We start from the raw sequence: 20049 nt of genomic DNA, 5'->3' as shown, positions 1-20049 counted from the left end.
CCTGGTAGAAGAGAAACGGTCAAAAACCCTAAAAAAGACTACCAATAGCAGCTATATTGCTACAATATATGTAGCTGTACAATGATTAGGATTCAAGAAGTTTAATTTCTATCAATAATTAAAAAAAAAAAAAAATTCAGTTAGGTAATTATTAATCCACAGATCGTTTTTAACTATAAAATAAGACATTTATATTTTATTTCTGTACACGTCATATAGTAATTAATGTTTCAATTGATTTAACGTTTTAAATAATAGTCATTATGAAATGTTTCAAAACAATACATTTTTTAGCACAAATAATGACGCCAAGAACAGAGACTGAAATCCAACTTTATTGCTCGCTACACTACTGGATGTGTACATCTCGAAAAATATCTTTGACATTTCATCGGGTAAGTCCAGATACACTCGATTCTCTCCAACGGTATTTATCAGCTGTACCAGGTTTGGGTAATTGATGATATCTTGTGAGTCACTACACCAGACGGTTAGAGTCGAGCCAACGGGCGATGTCTCCAATAAATATTGAAGTTCCGATATCGAATTGACTGCAAACGACGCTCGTACCGCGTAAGTCACTGGTTTCATGTATTTGTTTTTGAACAGTACGTCTACCATATCATTTATGTAATGTTCCGAATACTTGTCTGAAATGTTCATAATTTGAGTTTATATTTATAATTATTATAGACCAGGTATAGCAAGCATATTATCACCCATTCACCCAGCATGATTAGATCACATGATACAGATTGAAATTTGAAACATTCAACATTCATTTATCTGTATGATATGAACAATTACCTATGTACTTACCGTTATCATTGCGTTTAGTAGTCCAGCCTAACGATAAAATTGAATCTGGAAAACTTTTTGACGATACTTTAAGGAAAGTATCTGCGTCTACTCCAGGACTGTCTCCTGGACCGGGACCAGGTAAAATATCTGCATTCAACCAAGGAAGGCGATTTGGAGGTGAATCCTAGTGGAAAAACAGTATCTACTATCTATTAGTTGCTACAAACTAGTTAGTATTTAGTATTAATTTATTACAATATTATAGGAACCTAGTTGTTGTATATTTAATAAAATAAAAACATATATAATAATTATATATATATATATATGTATATATTGATATATTATAAATTTCAATACTTAAATATTTTATTTAGTGTATGTTATAGGTAAGTAGATACAACGAATTATCACGATGGCCTCTCTCATATCGAGTCAAAAATATTTTAAATACTAAGAAAATCTATTAATAATTTTAAATAAAACTTGCTCACAACGTCTAAAAACTTCGTAAAGCAGGTAATAGCTAGGTATATATTTTAAAAAATGTATAAGAATTAATTTAATTATACTATTATTTAAGTGATCGCTGTACTAGGTATAGTCGTTACTATCATGCATTAATTAGGTATAAAAAAAGTGGGTAATTGGATACTAGCCTGCTATATAGTAGGCGTGTAAGCCAGTCACTGTATAATAGTGTAATGCATGTAGTCACGATCAACTGGTCGATCTTAAGATGAATATACTTGGTGATAAAATTATAAATTAATTATAGTAATCATACCTATAACCGTTATAGTGATGTACGCGTAATTAAAAAGTTTAAGACTTAAACACGCTTTAACGGTTTGTATATTATAAAGTAGGTATTTATTAGCGAAAAAACATATAAGTTTCCTTCAGTTAAAATAATAAAACGCCTAATATTTTTGTATAATTTATTATTAAGCTGCATTTAAGAATATATAGATACCAAAATAAATAGTGATGGTCGATCATCAAGTACTTAAAATGTTTAACGTGCTCCACTCATTACCACATTTGGTGTCGAGGTTTCATTCAAATACTTACTTTAAAAGCGTTTTCAATGACTGGTGAGGCCAATTTAAATGCTTCGGTTGATTTAAAATCAAGTTTTATGATTTTATTTGAATTGTTCCACGCATTTAAGAATTCTTGAAGACTCAAGTCTGAAGTTATTGAGGGAGGATGGCCCATTATTGGTATCCGTTCAGTTTTCTCTCCTTCTACTTCATCAACCAAATGACCAGTAATCACATCAGCTTCAATCATTTTGGATTCACCTGTAGACAATATTTCAATAAGTTTATTGATTATTTATCATTAAATAGTGCCTAATCATTTTTTCGTCCACCCACTATGGATGAGTTGAATACGTGTTTGAATTATCTATTTACGTTCCTATATCTTACGTACCTACGTTTAAAAAATAACCGACAAGATTTTCATCAAAATGTAACAAGACGTCAAGACATATAGCATATTAAAATAAAAATATTATATAAAGAAGAAATAAACCATTGAGTATATGAAATATAAAACATACCGTGAATGTAAATGATAACAAAACAATACATTTTTATTTTATATGTTATACATTTAAAAACTTATTAGGTATATTTATAAAACTAGGTAATGTCATAGTGGTTAACACTTGGGTGTAAAATTCATTATTAAGGCGTAATACGTAATTTTAATCAATTAAAATCCTAATTTTTGGAATATATAAGTATACTTAAGCACTGTATTTTTAAGTACTTGGATTTTGTACACTGTTTAAGGCGTGTCCATTTTCGATAGTCAAAGAACAAACTTTTCTTTAAAATTAAAAAAATCGTATTCGTAAAATGTATAGTGTTTAATTCTTGATGTTAGTATTAAATTTATTAATATTGCACCATTTTTGAGCTACTTGTATTTCTGATTACCTAATTTTTATTCAATATTTAAAAAAATATTAAACTTCACAATATAGTGGTCCTAAAAATGGCACAAAATAATTAATAATTATACTACTTGCAATTTATCATATATATATATATATATATATATATATATATATATATATATATATATAGGCTATTATGCTTTAATATTTATAGAATTAATGGTAGGTACTTTCATATTATAGTTATCAGTATTCGGTTATCACGACTACCAGGTACCTACTTTCGATTTTTAACACTGCGTTGCCTATTTTGTTTCACGACAATATCTTAATCTACAAGTAAAAACATATAGATATGTGTGACCAACCAAATATAGTGTATAAAGCACATAGACTTGATACACGGCTGTCTAAATACAAACCAATTCTAAACAAGCATAATTTGGATTGAGACTAACCTAACTATCAATTTCTTAGACAATACTCAATAAAACAGTCACGGCTCACGACAATTAGTTGAACTCGTATCATTTTATGATGAATTCCAAGTTTTCATAATGAAAATTTAAGTCGTGAACATAGTTGTTGGTGGCAATTATACAGAATATGATTACCTACCTTGATATCATATATTTTTTAGGTTTTTGATATTTAGGAGTAAAAAATTATACATAGTGGCATGTTTACCTACATTCATTACTATTTTGTGTTGTGTTGTACACATATTGTATTGTTATTACAATCGATACCACATAAACGTATTGTATACTCAGACGCGGAAGCGCGCATATTTTAAAAACAAACAACGAGACGCACTAGCCCTCTCCTATATCTCATATACAGGGTGTTTACGTGGTTTTGCATAGGTTAGAATACAATTTGAGAATGATCTCATCATTGTGTCAGCGAGAAGAATCAAAAACCTTTGTCCTTTATGAGAAAATGTTGTCGTCACCCGAAGGCCTGGCTATAATAATATGTCAATAAGTATAATTTTATATAACTAGGTACCTGAAGTACGCACATATAATATATTATATAGGCACGGATTTGATAAAATTTTATTGTGGTGGGAGGGGGGGGGGGGTCGCTTAAATATTCCCACTCAAAATTTACCATAATTAATTACGTGAACAATTGTTGGGTTGTATTTGGTAAATAATATATTTTATTATTGATGGGACTTATCCGCTTCTCCCACCAATCTCAAACCATATGCCAAGTAGGTACCAAAAATCGTGATATATAGGTTTTAGATTCTATATTCACTCACTTAACTCGACTTAACGAGATCGTTCTCAAAGTCCGTGCCACGAAATGTACCCGCGGAAACACACTGTATACATAATTATGGCATTGTTGCAAAGCACTGCTGCATATGTAAGGGGGCCTGGGTGGGTATGCAAACACTATACTCCATGTATACGATAAAATTTTACAATATATAACGTTATACCAACGATCGATGTACCTACCAAATGAAGCGACTACTTAAAACTGTGAGATCAGTGAGGCAATACCTGTAAAAGCGTTCGGCGCCGTTATCGTGGGTGTGCAAAAGTCGACTGGGCTCGGAGGCATTTTACCTCATCGCCTGTAATACAGTTCAATATAATAACACGCGCGATTCCAAAACAAACGTATATGACCTAATTTGCAGCGATGACGCCTTCTGTTCAACTGGCGTTGATGTTATTGGCGCTGCAACAATACGCCACAGTGTCGGGCTCGGTGGACGAATTCCAGTGCGCGTGCGGTTACGACGCGGCGCACCACGTGCGGGTGGCGCGGATCACGTTGGCCGGCCGCGGTGTGACGGCAGCGGCCGGGCTCGCGGCCGGTTACGGGCCGCTGGTGTCGCGGATGCTGTTCGTCGCCAGCAACCGCCCGGAACCGACGGCCCGGTGGCTGTGGCTGTTACACCTGTACGCCAACGGAGCCACCCAGCAGCTGGAGAAGATGGGCCGGCGACAGAGCTCCACCAGGTGGTTTGCCCGTGCCGTATACTACGTCGGTCAAGAATTGGACCGGTACCTGACCATCTGCAAGTCGCGTGGCTTGGGCAGTGGCGGGCTGCCGTGGCGCGATCAGAAGTCGTTCGTGGAGTACGTGCTGGATAACGCGATGACCATCGATGAGAAGCAGCTCACGGGCGGTTTCGCGCGCATGGAGGACTTCGCGCCACGCTGGCTATACCTCAACTACGTGGCGACCGACGATGACGCGCTGCGGGCCGGTGGCGTGATGCCTCTCGACGTGGGAATCGACTGGCGGTCGACTGCCGACCAACTTACATCCTTGTTCCGCAAGGCCGTTAGCAAATGGGTGTTCGGCACCCGGGAACTGGTCTTGTACCAGAAGAAGTTCATCGCCACGGTTGTCGCCACCCTGATGGGCCACGTGCTCGTGCACATCGAACACTGTCGCTCCCACCGGCTGCTAGCCATGGCCCAACCCCTCAAAACCGCCGAGGCCCACACGGACACCTCCGTGGCTGCTGACACCGCCGTAGCCGCCGCTGACATCGGCAAGGGCCAAATTTTGAACGACGGTGGTGGACTGGTGGGTGAGTACGAACTCATGTGGATGTCGGTGGGGGCGCTGCTGGAAAAATACAAGTCGTACTTGGCGCTGGGCCCGGAGAAGTATTACCGGACGCTGGTCGAGGTGGCCGCCAACCCGACTCACGACGACCGCGGTTTCCGGTTAACGAGACGCGTCATCGAGACGCACATTGACGAATTGGGCGCGGGCATGTTCGGTCTAGCGGCCACCAACTGGACGGCCGTAGCCGAAGAGTCTGCCGCGGAAAACCCGCAAACGCTCATCGAACTGATCGCGTTGGTCGACAACAACATCAGCACCGCTGAGAAGTACCTGAAGAATGTCCAAGAACTGTTGTCCAACGTCGACTTCAAAATAGTCAACAAATTTATGAGGAGCACGCACATTTGGCTGTTATGATCCGCGGTTGTAAACATACGTATTATTATATCTATTCAAAACTGATATTTTATAGACAATAATGAAAACCTTCGCACTCCAGAGTAATGTTATCAAACCAATACGATATTTTAACGGTGTTTTTGTTTCAAATTTACTTATACCGTTTGTCGATAAATGATATCAGAAACAAAGCGTTTAAATTCTCATTGGCCAATTTCAGAAATTATATGATGCTATTATTTTACTTACAACAGTTATCAGACGACCTCAATGTTTTCTGCAATCTCACACAAAAAAAATTATATATCTACATAATATTACTTGTTTATTTTTTCAAGATTTTTTCCATTAATTACTTCACAAATTTTTTTTTTGAACATATTTTATCCAATTAATAGAAGAACTGCTTTTCACATTAATAATGATTAATTACCTATGTTTAATTTGCAATTGTTTGTGTTGTTTTTACAAATAAATTATTAAAAATATGACGAATGTATTAATTCAAAACAAATGTTATGCATATATATTTCTATCAATTACATATTATAATTTAATATATCTAATTTTTATATTTTTTTTTTGGTAGTAAATTTAAATGTTTTTTAGTTCTTATGTGAGGGCCGGTACTACCTTTCGTGAGGCCCTGGACAAAACTTAATCAACCAATAATAACCCAAGTCACCTATAGTCTATACGATTTTCATATAAAATATTTAACAGTGTACATTTTAAGCGCGAGGCTCTTGAATATCCGAAGCCCCGGACAAATGTCCGGTTCTCCCCCCCCCCCCCCCTTAACACCGGTCCTGCGCAAGTCCGAAACCCTGAATATGTAATATATATAATATGATTTATGCTGGTGTAGATCCGAATGGATTCCATTTAATATTTAAGTACATTTTTAATTAAATATAAAACGTATATCGATACATACGATGTATATCGATCAGTGGTATCACATCAATTCACATGACTGCACCAACATCACCCGAAATAACCAATATTACCAAATATAAACTTATCACAACTTCTTTTATTATTCTAATATACTTCGTGTAGCAGATTGTTGTTTGTGAAAATAAAAATATTTATACTCATGTTATTTGAAGTAACACAAATACAATACAATTTGTAGATGAGATGAATGAAGGATTGCGAACATTCATAATCCATGGGGTAGGAAGCCGTCAGTTAGAGACGTTAGACTACGGCAGGATTGTGACTTAAATCTGTTTTGTACTGTGCTTCCAAATTTGGGGAAGGTACCTCAAGCGATTAGAAGACCCACCCACATGCTTAAACTTCTTGTATGCCAATTGCCATAGACGCCGAGGCTTATTTATTTAAATAAAAAAAAAAAAATAAAAAAAATAATTGAGTATGATTATTACGTAAATATTTTTGATCAAATTATTTATATTATTTACTCGTTTATGCTTACAGATAAAACAATTATTTTTGTTAAACCCATATGGCCATATGATTTGCAGTATTTTTGTTTTTTATGTATTTTTACATTTTAATAGATATTTAGAGTTAATTTAAATTTTGTGATTGCTTTACACATAAGTTATAATACCTACCTAAATATTGTTTAATCTTTTTATTTTACTTTGGTTTTGTTAGACACTTAAATTGTTTATAGCTTTTATATAATTATTATAATTACTATAATTATAGGTAACTAAAAACAATTTGAATTTTAAACTTATTGTATAATAATTGTGACTATTAAAGGTGTACTTTATGTCTAATAGTTAATCTAATTATCAGAATTATACTTAGTCACCTAGTGATATGTCCTATAATTAAAAAATATGTCGTCGATAAAACGAAAAATTATCTAGTACCTAAGTAATATAACAATACAATTTATATTAGGGTAGTTAAATTATGCAAACATATCAAACCACCAGTGTTGGTGAGTTGCGGCCCAAACCCTAAATAATGTACGAGTTGCGGCCCGGGTTTATGAGAGGTACGTACGAGTTGCGGCCCGGGTTTATGAAAGGAACATACGAATAATTGCGGCCCGGGTTTATGAAAGGTACGTACGAATTGCGGGCATACAATAATGTATATATTACATATATATACTATATACTATATGTCTATATGTATATAGTATATAAACATCACAATATTATGTAGGTATTTTCTAGTATAAATTGTCGTACTTATATTAATATTGGTCGTAAAGAAAATAAAAGTATTCATAAAATTATAGAATATAATATAATATATTAATATTATGACAGTATATTAAATAATAAAAAATAAAAGTATAATTGGTGTAATATATTATGATAATAATGTCCAAAAAAAATCAAAGCATTCATAATATAAGTCATATATGGCAGATAATACGATAAAACCACGGTTTAAGATATATCTATATTTTTAACCGTGGTTTTAAGACGGGTTGAAAACGATCTATATTATCTTTATCATATTATATACAAAAATATAACTTCCCATACGTATCAACATTTCGTTAATCGTTATTCGTTTATACGGTACATAGGTAATAGGTATATAATATAATATATATTATATAAGTAAGGTACATAATATGTAATGATAATTAAGTACTTGGGCCGCAACTCACCTATCGCTAAAATATTGTCGGGCTGCAACTAACCTATATACCTAAAATATTATCGGGTCGGAATTCACTGGTCTCCAACACCGGAAACGAAAGGTCGGGCCGCAACTCACCCTCAGCCCAAACCACACAATATTCGTTTTAGACCTATGCGTTTTTATTACCTATTCATATAATACAGACTGTCCCACACTCCCACGAGGATTTACCTACTGTGATATTTCCTAAGATAATAAATATATCATAAATTTTTTTTATTTTTTATTAGACTCATATAGACAAGGGCTAAATGTGTTTAATTTTTTAATTTTTGAAAAAGATAAAGTTGGCAATTTTATAAATTTTATTTTTCTGAAAATTTTGCCCTTTTAACATTTTATTTTCATTAATCTCATGATTTTTAATAATTTTAGATTCTGAGCGCATCGCTCCGATTAATGTATTAATTTTACCATGATTTGCGTTTTTTTTTTGTGTCTGTCATCACGTTTTGGGGCAGTAAAAATGCTTCGATTTTTGACTTCAGTACCTCGTTCGATCAGAAAGTGAATCTAGTTGGTACTTTTGGGGAAAATTCTTAATACTTTTCTAAATAGTCGAGTAAAACAAACTAAAAATTAAGGGAAAACAGGAAATTTTACGCACACTCATTTTTCGACAAAATCGATTTTTGTTTTTGATGTAACTTTAAAACAAATGACCATAGATACATGAAATTTTCACCGATGTTTATATAAGTATATTCTATCCACCATGCAATTTTCAAAAATGTTCGACTTAAGTTGAACTATTCATAGGCATTTGAAATTTTCGATCATTATTAGTTTTTTTTCTATAAATATCGATAAAAATTTATTTGTTCGGTAGAAAAGCTTGAAAATTTAATATAAGGCTTTTAACACATTTTAACAATAGAAGTTGGAAAGTAAAATAAATTCATAGTCACAATTTTTTTTTTACAAGCATTCAATGTTTGAATTTTGACAACATACGTAAAAATCACGAAAATTCATAAATTATTTTATGCTAGAAATTCATAAACAATTTTCATTTTATATCTAAGATTTGAAAATTAAATACATGGCTCCTATCATATTTTTACAATAGCAATTGAAAAATAAAAGAAATGCGTAGTCTTAATTTTTTTTACAGGCATTCAAAGTTTGAATTTTGACAACATATTATGTAAAAATCACGAAAATCACGAAAATTCGCAAATTATTTTAAACTAGAAATTCATAAAAAAATTTCTATTTAAATCTAAGATTTGAAAATTTTTAATAATCTATAATATATCCTAGACAGATAAACCGTCTTCGCCCAGAATCGTTTTTCGTATACAATGATATAATATCATTGGATTCAAATTTAATTCCATCCATTACAGTAACCCACTTGTAACCTACTGTACAGCAGAGCGACATCCACGACTTACCCGCCTTTTTTAGTTTATAGATAAAACGGCGAAAAATTGGATTTTATCCGGGTGGCGAGTCCTCCTCAACGGCTAATGGGTATATCCTCACGGGACACCCTGTGTAATTTTATCTATTGAATATTATTTATGTTATTTTTTGATGGCAGTTGAATGTATATTGTACAGGTATTCGTGTATTTCTCAACGTCTTGTACGTAATTAATCATATAATTATATTAGAGTACTAATTTTACATAGTATTCAACTTCCTGAAACTACGATGGATGGATGGTAAATTTAAGAAGCCATTTTTAAAAATGAATACGGCCTAGAACGTACTTACTCGTCAAGGCGCTCTGTAGCTTGGCCTTGGAATTGACCGCATGATCCCAGGTGGCTGTTATCAAACTCGTTTCTGCAAAAATAAAAAAATAAATTGCCGTCGTACAAGACTTGATTTCCGAGGTCTTTCCTCCCCTCTTCTCTACATACAATACACATGATCATATTACATGCTTTTTATACCAATTATATATGCACACATGTAGGGACGGTCAATGTACTTACGGTCTGTTTGTATGTTGAACACCTGCATCATCACTCCCAAAATAAAATCAATGCACACCATCAAGTTCATCTGAAATTTCAAGTAATTCTACGTGAAACATAGTTAGGTAGACATGGCATCAGGTCGTACACTGGCATATTTTTTTATATATCGTCTCGGTTACCATTGCAAACGTCTAGAACAGTGATGCCCAACCTTTTCCCTTGGTAATGGGCTTGAATTGTAAAATGTTACATTCGTGGGACTGTATTTGTGCCATTTATACAAAAAACACATGATAATACGAAAAAAGGAAATTTAATAATTTTGGAAATAATTGTATTGCTGTACCAATATATTTTTATTTTCGTTTAAAATTCGGCGGGTTGGGCATCACTGGGACAGAAACTATTCAGTATAGACGTTGTAAGCGCGCGCACACACGTGTTGTATAGGTGTGCTATGATCGCTACTGGTAATTAATACGATAAACACGTTTGAAATGTTAACGTGAACCCATGTTTTTGTGCTCAAATTTTCCGTTCTGATAAATATAATTGATTTTTTATCAAAAATATAATAATTATATTTTTGGTGCAAATTATCTACGTACAATACTACAGCAAAAATATCCGATCGTTCTAGTAATATACTTTGTTCTTTAGAAGAATGTATTTGTTTTTTTGTTGATAGTAATCAATTTCATGTCGGGGGAAAAGTTTAATTTGCCTGTACAGTTTTTGTTTTTGAACATTTTCATTTTTATGTCACTATATAGTTTATTATGCTCACGCAACACATTTTATAGTACCTAGGTCTTTTAGAAATATTCGAGAGGTTTGAACCTTTCTCGGCTATATCAAACCATCATATAATTTACCATTAATATTATATTATTATATCATCAGAGTAACCATAATATAAAATGGATTTGAACGAGGATATTACGTAAACCGTCACATCGGTAACCTATCCAGCGGTTGCAATATACCTAGTGAACACGTGGATTTGGTAGAACGCCGATCGATAAAATACTTCTATGTAGGACGTGTATAGGTATACTCAATCCTTATTATATTATGTACATCTACATAATATTATCCACACGTGACCTCGTATCGACGATGTTTGTTTGTGCTTCAAAGGGGCAACGGCCTGCATTTGGTGTTCGGGTGATATATTATAACAATAATTTTTAATTTAGATTGCGGATTTATATGCATTAAAAACCAACTTAACCCAACCAAATACGCTCTAAAAATCTTAAATATGCATAAATACTAAAATATTTAAAAATGCATAAGAAAAAAATATTTGTTGAACATTTTATTAAAACAACATACCTATTTAAAATAATTATAGAAACCTGATATAAAAACTTTTCTTAATTTTTTTTCTGAAATAATGTCTGGTGAATGATCGTATCGATATTTTTTGATCTTGCAGGTATACGTATTTTATTTCACCGATTATTGATCTAAGGTCTAAGATCTAAGGTCTAAGATGTTTGGGAAAACCGTTATTATACCTACAAGTATACCTATTAATTTATTTTGATATTAATCGAAACTATAAAAATGTAGTATATTTTTTCTTATATTAGAATAGAATAGGTAAACTTCAAAAATGTCTAAACAAATTATCGAAATAAACAATTAAAATTATAAAATAAACCTTTAAAATAGAAAAAATAGATAAATATCAACATATAATATGCAGAAACATGCACTAAAAAGTTTCATTTTAAATCGTTATGCTATGAAACAAATTATATGCTCACTTAGCGTATCACACAATCAACCAGAATAAATATGCAATTGTGATATTTGTGCTCGAATTATTATTAAATTTACCTATGGTTTATCTGTCGGACACCTGTTTCTCCAAAGAAAGTTGCCTAAACGTAAGGGTATACAATTATACTTTATTTTTAAATTTAAAATAATATTTAAAAAAACGACATCGAAAATTTATTTTATCAAATTTGCATGCTGTTCATTTAGTTAAAAAAATCACACAACGCGCACTTTATTATATTCTTTCGAGTACAATGACAACTTAACAATGATACGCTAAACGGCTAAAGACCCAACGTTTAGTTTTTAGTGCCGGTTTACCTACGTACCATTTAAAAAATCAATAACACAGTTCACTGAAACAATTTGAGTTTAATGATTCCAATTCGAAGTTGTTTCAAATATTTTAAAAGTCTAAAATCTAAATTATATACGCATCACGCATCTAAACATCTGAAATGGGAGGAGGAGGGTCAGAAAAATAGAATTCTATAATTTTAGTACACAATACATTATATTATACAATGTGATTCATTAAGCATGCTCGACTTTTTTTCTTCTTCAATAATTAAGTTTTTGTAATCAAAATTAATAAGACAAATAATTTACAGAAAAATAGTTTTTTTTGTTTTCATTTCAATTGTTCTCATCATTTGAAAAACAGAAGTTCATATCTTACAGGATACTCTTTAAGATATACAAAAAATCTTAACGTTACCTATTGAATAAAAAAGAGATTGAACATTCTTTGTGTATCACCAGCTTGTATTACACGAGATGTGAATACACAATTTGATAATAATATTTACAATTTTATTGCTGTTTTTAATTTAGGTATTTTAGGTCGTATGAATTATTTATTTTATAATATATAAAATATATAAAGTTTCTAATGGTGGGGCAAATCTCTCTAGCCCCCCCCCCCCTCTGGATCTACGTTGCTCCTCTCAAATTGAGATTAAAATTTAATATTTAATCGAAATGTAATAAATATATATTTGAATATCTATTTTTAACTTTGAATAAGTACACTGCTTATTAAAAGTATGAACGATACCTATTTTAATTTGCAAAAAATGTTCGATATTTATATATTTCTAAACTCAAATAGTCAAACTTAATACAGTTCTATGTTTCTATCTATAATTTATTCACATTTTTTTGTATTAAAAAATAACCTATGCAGATATGTGGTAGAAATTATTTTTTTTCAGGCATTTATTATAATATAAAACTACTTCACCATTCCATTTACATCGTAGCTTACAAAAAACTTACTCACTGTACCTAATACATTGTATATAGATTGTAAATAACTTTTTTTTTAGCGATTAACGAGTACTATAAGCTATAGGTACTAACCTAACCTATATTGGCTATTGTGTGCTTACTGTGTGGCCGTGTTGAAATACAATCGCTTCATATAAAGTTGAAACTGCTATGCAATAACAATGTCGCATGATATTGAGTTTGTGCATTACATATAAAGAGTATCAATGTCGGGTGTAATCTATATTCTATACAGAGTGATTTCATCATTCATCTAGCTTGAAAATCTTTTTTTTTAGATGGTTGGGATTAGAGGCTGGAACTTCTCCTTATATTTTTCTAATAAATACCTGCCCCCAATGGTTTCTCCACTCTCTTATTAATTGTCAATTGTTATTATAAAAATAAATAGTTAATAATGTAGGGTGAGGTTGGCAATACCACCACCCTACCACCTCCGACGCCGCACTGTTGTGTGTGTGTGTGTAGTCCGTTACGTCTCTCACTTTTTAATTATTATGTACGTTAAGGTTAAACACTTATGAACGTTCCTGTTTTTTTTAAATTATGTTTTAACTTTTAATATTCCGATGTCAAATAAAGTTTCTTTAAATCTTATGTTTATGATTTATATTGATTGTTAATGGGTCGGCGTAAAAGTAACACCGCCTACTATAAAATAATTATTTTTATTCTAGTTTCATTTTTCTCTTGTTCAGTATTATTATTTATGATGAAAGTGTGTTCATGATTTTTTCAAGTTATTTTGTACACATTTAAACTTTAAAGTCAAATATATTGTTGTTTACCAAGGTATACATAATAGGTATCTACTACACTTTTAATTAACTATGTCTATCAACTTCGTAAATTGTCTGTAATGAAATAGACAATATAAAATTTGTCAACAAAATATAAAATAATACCTACACTTTATTTTACAATAAAAAATTACAAGATGTCTTATGTCTTTTAAATCTATTGTTATGATATAGTTATAGCATTAATGTACGTGTCATATGTAGCATTTTACTGAATAATGTGGTTTGTTATTTATTGATTTCATATTGGTTTATTTATCGATATTATACGTGTTCAATGGCTAATGAGGGGAGTGTGATTAATTTTTGGGAGTTAAGATCCCCAGCCTCCCATAATTATAACTTACACCAAATAGTCTTAACCATGTTTTCCTATATATTGATAAATTATTCGAATTCTGATTTTTAAAAATGTTATGTCATTTAAAGAGTTTCCCATGATAATACATAATTTTTTTCAATTAAGAATCGGTAATCACTAGATCGCCTTTTTTATTGTAAATTGTTAGTAGATGATGTTCTTGAGAATGTAGATACTATTATTTCAAGTACTTACATCTTTTTAAATTAATCAAAATTCAAAATTTGAACTATATAGGTATAGTAGCTTATGAATTATTAATCTATAATTATACTAAATTATGATAATATCTTATTCTCCAAAATGATATATAGAGTGACCAAACATACTCAATAGATTAAAGTCATAAAAAAAAATTTTTTAGGTGTATCTTGCGGTGGTACAAATTCGTGTTTTTCAAACGAGACCCCTTTTTTACTGTAATATGATTTATAATTTTTATGAAAATGTTTATGTAAAATATACATAATAATAAAATACAGATCATAAAATAATTGTTGATACTATAGATAATAATTAATAGTCCTTAAAATAGTTTTATAAAACCATAAAATAGATATAAATAATATTAGATTTAGGTATTTAATATATTTTATTATACTTGAGCCATATTTACATTTATAAATTAATTATATATTAATCACTTAAGTTTTCAAATTACCATAAGCGATAAGTCCCCTCCCCACCATATCTTACAAACTTATTATCAAGGACCTGCTATTATCCGTAGTACAAAAAATCGAATAACTCAAATACAATTCAATCGAATTTCAAATGCAATTTTTAATAAAAACAAAGCTGAGTGTGATTAGCGAACCACTCTGTAAAATTATATATAATTCCTATAGGAATGATATAAACATATTTTACCTTTCACTGATGTTTTATTCAAAGCTTTAGATGTAGGTAGTCTGCAAGATAATATTTAATGATTTTATTATTTTAACGCTTATAACTAGGTTACTCTACGAGATTATCCTGATTTGTAGTGTTTTTTTTTTTCATCTAATAGTTATCGTATTATTAAAAATGTAGAGCATTTCGATTTTGTCATTATAAGCCACGAGAACTTTCTGATGCGAAAATATTAAAAATGAAACATGGTTATGTCTATGACGATGAGTGAAATTAAATGGCTTAAGTCTCAATCATCTGACGAGTGGGCCATAACTCATGGCGATAAACAAAAAAAGATATATTATTTTGTTGTTTAATTGGGTTTACGGTGTGTATTAAATAATATACGTATATTATTTGATATGAATTACGCAATCACAAAATCCTAAAACGTGTAGGAAATTAATAAAAATAAACCATAGAAAATTTAGAAATAATATACGTTATTATCTATACTACTGCAGTGATATAAAATAATTAAATATAAGTACCTAAACTAAATAACGTAAAATAGTTTTGAAAATAAAATAAGGTTATTTAATATGTCACATGCGATTGGCTGTCATTAATGAGTTATTAAATTAAACGAGTATTATAATATTCATAGTAACAACTAACAATATGTGATCTTTTTTTTGTAATATGTATAGTTTAATTTATACATTATCTGTGCAAATGTTTCTCAATTGATCGGATTGGAAATAATATTAATCATCACTGTTTTATCAATTAAAATATACAACAATTAAATCCGTATAAGAAATTTGTTTGAAAATACTGTTACGTCATAAATCATTGAAACATCTAAATTGTCCAATTGTGTCAACATTTAATAAATAACATAAAACATGAACAAATTACCTATATGTTGCATTAAATGGGAAAAAATGTATAAATGGTGTACACACACTCACAGGACTATTGAAACTCATTAGTCATTAACGTACTTTATAGTTCATAGTCTTATAGGTACAATGCTACATTACTATTTACTTACCTATTAGTTATTATTATTATTGTAAAATATTTAATTTTTAATTTTTCGACCTTGATGTACCGAGGATTAAAATCAATATTATAATGTCTTATAGGTAATCCTACATGAATTGAATACTTATATGGCACATTGATAACAGATATTTGAATATGATGATAAGTGTTGTAAGATTTTGTATTATACGGCTTTATTTGTTCTTTCTTACGTATATATATATATTATATGTATGTATATTATGTATATATAGGTAAGTGGGGACTAGGTACTTATTAAATATTTTGGTTAAAATATAGGATGGCTACTAGTTGCGTCCCATGTTAAAAATGTCTTGCTGTCCAGGAATTGTTGGGTTACATATAGGTATACTAATTACGGTCCAAATCTTTTTAGAGAGCATACGAAAAATTAAAATTCATCTAAATACACATAATATGTATGATAGATACAATAATTAAGAATATGAAATATAAATTATGTAATGTGTATTATTAAGAATATATAAGAATGTTTGTATAATATTTTTACAACAGATAGATTAAAAACTTATTTAAAATGTTTTTTTATAAATTCAAAATTGTTGATTTGGTTTTCTTCTAATTGTGTTATAATAATTATAATCAGTGTTTTTTCGTTTAATATATTTATTCTGTGATTAATTAAGTAAGTACTCGGTTTGATATGTATCTTATGGTATATTTTTCAAAGCATCAATAAACACAAACATCTTTGGACATGTACTGCATAACTGTTTAAAATGGAATGAAAACGTTATAAAAACGGGTAACGATAATATACTATTATAGGTATGATAGAAATATCTTAAAATGGTAGATATTAATTAGGGCAATTAGGCAACAACTTATGGAATATTATATAACGCAAAATACAACCTGGTATAACAGGGCCACAACTAGGTTTAGACCTTTTTTTTGTAATTAACTTTATGTTACAGCTACAGTAACAGTATGCAGACAAAATAATATGAACTACGGGAACCTATTATACAATTTAAGTACCAACCAAACATCTGTTGTTATATTATTATACAAATATTATGTGATTAAGTGCTTTATTAATTATTCAACTTAGTTGTCTGTTTAATAAAATATAATAGGTTAGGTTATATTAGCAAAATATTAGATTACCGATTACCTATATGAAATATTTTACCAAATAGATTTTACGTAGTCCACTACTTTTCTGTTCATAATGATCAAAAGATTCGTTACAAATTAATATTCAAGTTTATTGACTTAACGTATCATAAATTCATAACGAAAATACCACATTCTTGGGTAAATTGTTTATCCATTTATATGTTATAACAATTTTTGTCATTTAATAATTATTCAATTTTAAAAGTGAACTATACGAGCTAAATAACATTAATACCACCAAGGTTGAACTGCCAGATGTAAAACTCATATGATTAAGTCATTATGAAATTTTTATACCTTGCTTTGACAAATTCTATATTACACGTAAATGCAAATATTTACCATCTACCTAGTTACCTTTTACGGTTCACATTGTTTTACCTATGTAAGTATTGTAACTTGTAAGCACATTGTATACAACTCACTTCGAGAAAACTATTATCAACATATTTAAGTTGCTATGTCCATTGTCCGTATTCTAGAAGGTTGGTGTAGATATAATTTTTCTGTCAAAAAGGAGGACAAGTTCTAAAGTTTTTTTGTTGATTTGTGATAACTTAATATATAGGAAACTATAAAACGTTTACTATAATAAATATTAAATACTATTTAGTAGGTAGCAATACTCGCAATGGCATAATTAGGAATTTGTCTTGGGGGGGGAGGATTTTTTTTACACATAAAATACTAAATTTTTAAGTAGGTACAGCAATTCGTGGTAGCTGAGAATGCAAATATTATAAAGGCTTTTTGAGAAGAAATCTATCCCCTCATCCACCTATCATATAATTAAAAACATGTATGATTGAATAGCGATAGTAGTCCACTAGTAGTCACAACGACTCAATGGTGTAAATTTTATAAACAATACCGTACGTAGTAAAAAAATATATTCACATTTTACATAAATATTAAAAAATTAAATTTTTATAAATGTGGAACAAAAGGCGAACCATTTTAAAAGGTACGTAGATGTCATAGTCCTTACTATAATGTGGACTATATGTAAGTCACCACGAATAACTAATTAAAACTGCACTTTTAAAGAAACGTTACAGATTTTAAAAATATTTTCTTTAATAACAAAAAAAAAAAAAAGTTCACATCTTAAAAATTTACATTGTCATAAAAACCTGTAGTCCGTCTATGATTCTCTGTTGTATAATCCGTCTGATTTCCACAAATTGTTTGTTTGGCTGGTTAGGTTATGTAAATTAGTTAAATTTAAAAATGTATTAATACTATAGGTTTTCGACTTTTCGTCAAAAGCTAATAGTTCACTGACTTATTTCCGAAGCTTACATTTGAAGTTTATTATCTTTAACACTTATACGAAATCCGACAGGTACTTGAGAGAGAAACTGTAATAGGGCCATAAAACATTATATTTTATATAGTTTATGGTTGTAAAATACATCATGAATTTAGTTATCGTTATGGTACTTACTAATGTAAATTAATGTAAATTTAGATAAATGATAATATGTATGCATTGATTGTATTACTTTCTGTAATGAAAATTACAATAATATTAGAATAAAATCAAACTGAAAGTTAGAAAGTTATTATTTATTCTATCCCTCACCATATTTAAAAAACTTCAATCATATTATTATAATATTATTTAACTATTATATATTTAACTATTATAATATATTGATTCAAAAAACCTTTTTTGAGGTGGTCAAAACATGACTAAATAGTGTTTAATACATCAGCGTAAAGGAGTTATTGGAAAATTGACGTATAATTAAAAGTTGGGAGGCACTCATGTGTAAATATTATTACGAGTACAATGACCTATACAATATTTACTCGGTAGGTTTTACGAATTATTTAATCATATTTATGTTCCTTGAAAATATTTGTATTACCTTCAATGAAATAAAATAAAATTACAATTTATCAGAAGGTATAAGCAGGGGTGTTCCCATAAGGTATGCTACATATACGCCGTATACTCTCAAGAATTTTTTTCAATATTATGGGTATACTGCGTATGCTATCAATCATAATCGATATTATACCATTATTATACAATATTTATAAAGATTGACGAAATATACATAATATTATAGGAATGTATAAAAAATTTGGTTAAACAATTTTTCCATATCATTGACACACTCTTTACTGGCTTTAATTCTATAAACCATAAGAAAAATATTTTTACTGTATTAAATATTTATATTTGATGATAATATAGTATACTCTCAAAAAAATTAATGGGAACACTTCTGGGTATAAGTATAGATATTTTTGATAAAAACCTATAGGGAATGAATGAAACGTAGTATACAACTTGATATTTTTTCCAATTAACTATTATATATATATTTTTTGTGCATTTTTGCAGTCGTACATATTGTACATATTCACGGTTTAGTGATAAGGTAACCTAGATTTTAGGCAGGGTCGGACTGGAAGGCCTGTTACAGGCTTACAGCCTACTGTTCTCTATTTCTCTGTAAGCAACCGGCCCGTTTACCTACATTTAACGGTCCTAAAGATCTTCAAACT

General features: G+C 30.4%; 1 protein-coding gene across 3 annotated transcripts; it reads right to left on the bottom strand.

Moving 5' to 3' along the window:
• Window positions 1–166: 166 nt before the first annotated feature.
• Window positions 167–18806, bottom strand: LOC107166771 (protein FAM151B). 3 transcript variants are annotated; one of them, XM_015515678.2, is made up of 6 exons: window positions 18649–18806; window positions 10252–10321; window positions 10028–10099; window positions 1876–2108; window positions 820–985; window positions 167–650 (listed from the first exon to the last, which is right to left on the bottom strand). In XM_015515678.2, the coding sequence occupies exons 2-6, from the start codon at window positions 10319–10321 to the stop codon at window positions 274–276; spliced, it is 918 nt and encodes a 305-aa protein (XP_015371164.1). In that variant the 5' UTR covers window positions 18649–18806; the 3' UTR covers window positions 167–273. The 3 variants fall into 3 exon arrangements, with proteins under 3 accessions (XP_015371164.1, XP_015371321.1, XP_089078620.1); XM_015515835.2 differs by lacking the exon at window positions 18649–18806 and having other exon boundaries at window positions 10024–10099; window positions 10252–10286; XM_089222494.1 differs by lacking the exons at window positions 10028–10099; window positions 10252–10321; window positions 18649–18806 and adding an exon at window positions 9703–9927.
• Window positions 18807–20049: the final 1243 nt, after the last annotated feature.

The sequence above is a fragment of the Diuraphis noxia genome, unplaced genomic scaffold (assembly GCF_037042655.1).
Source record: "Diuraphis noxia isolate RWA-SAM2 unplaced genomic scaffold, SU_Dnox_SAM2 contig0003, whole genome shotgun sequence".
NCBI lineage: Eukaryota > Metazoa > Arthropoda > Insecta > Hemiptera > Aphididae > Diuraphis > Diuraphis noxia.
This window is presented reverse-complemented; position numbering and strand designations above follow the sequence as displayed.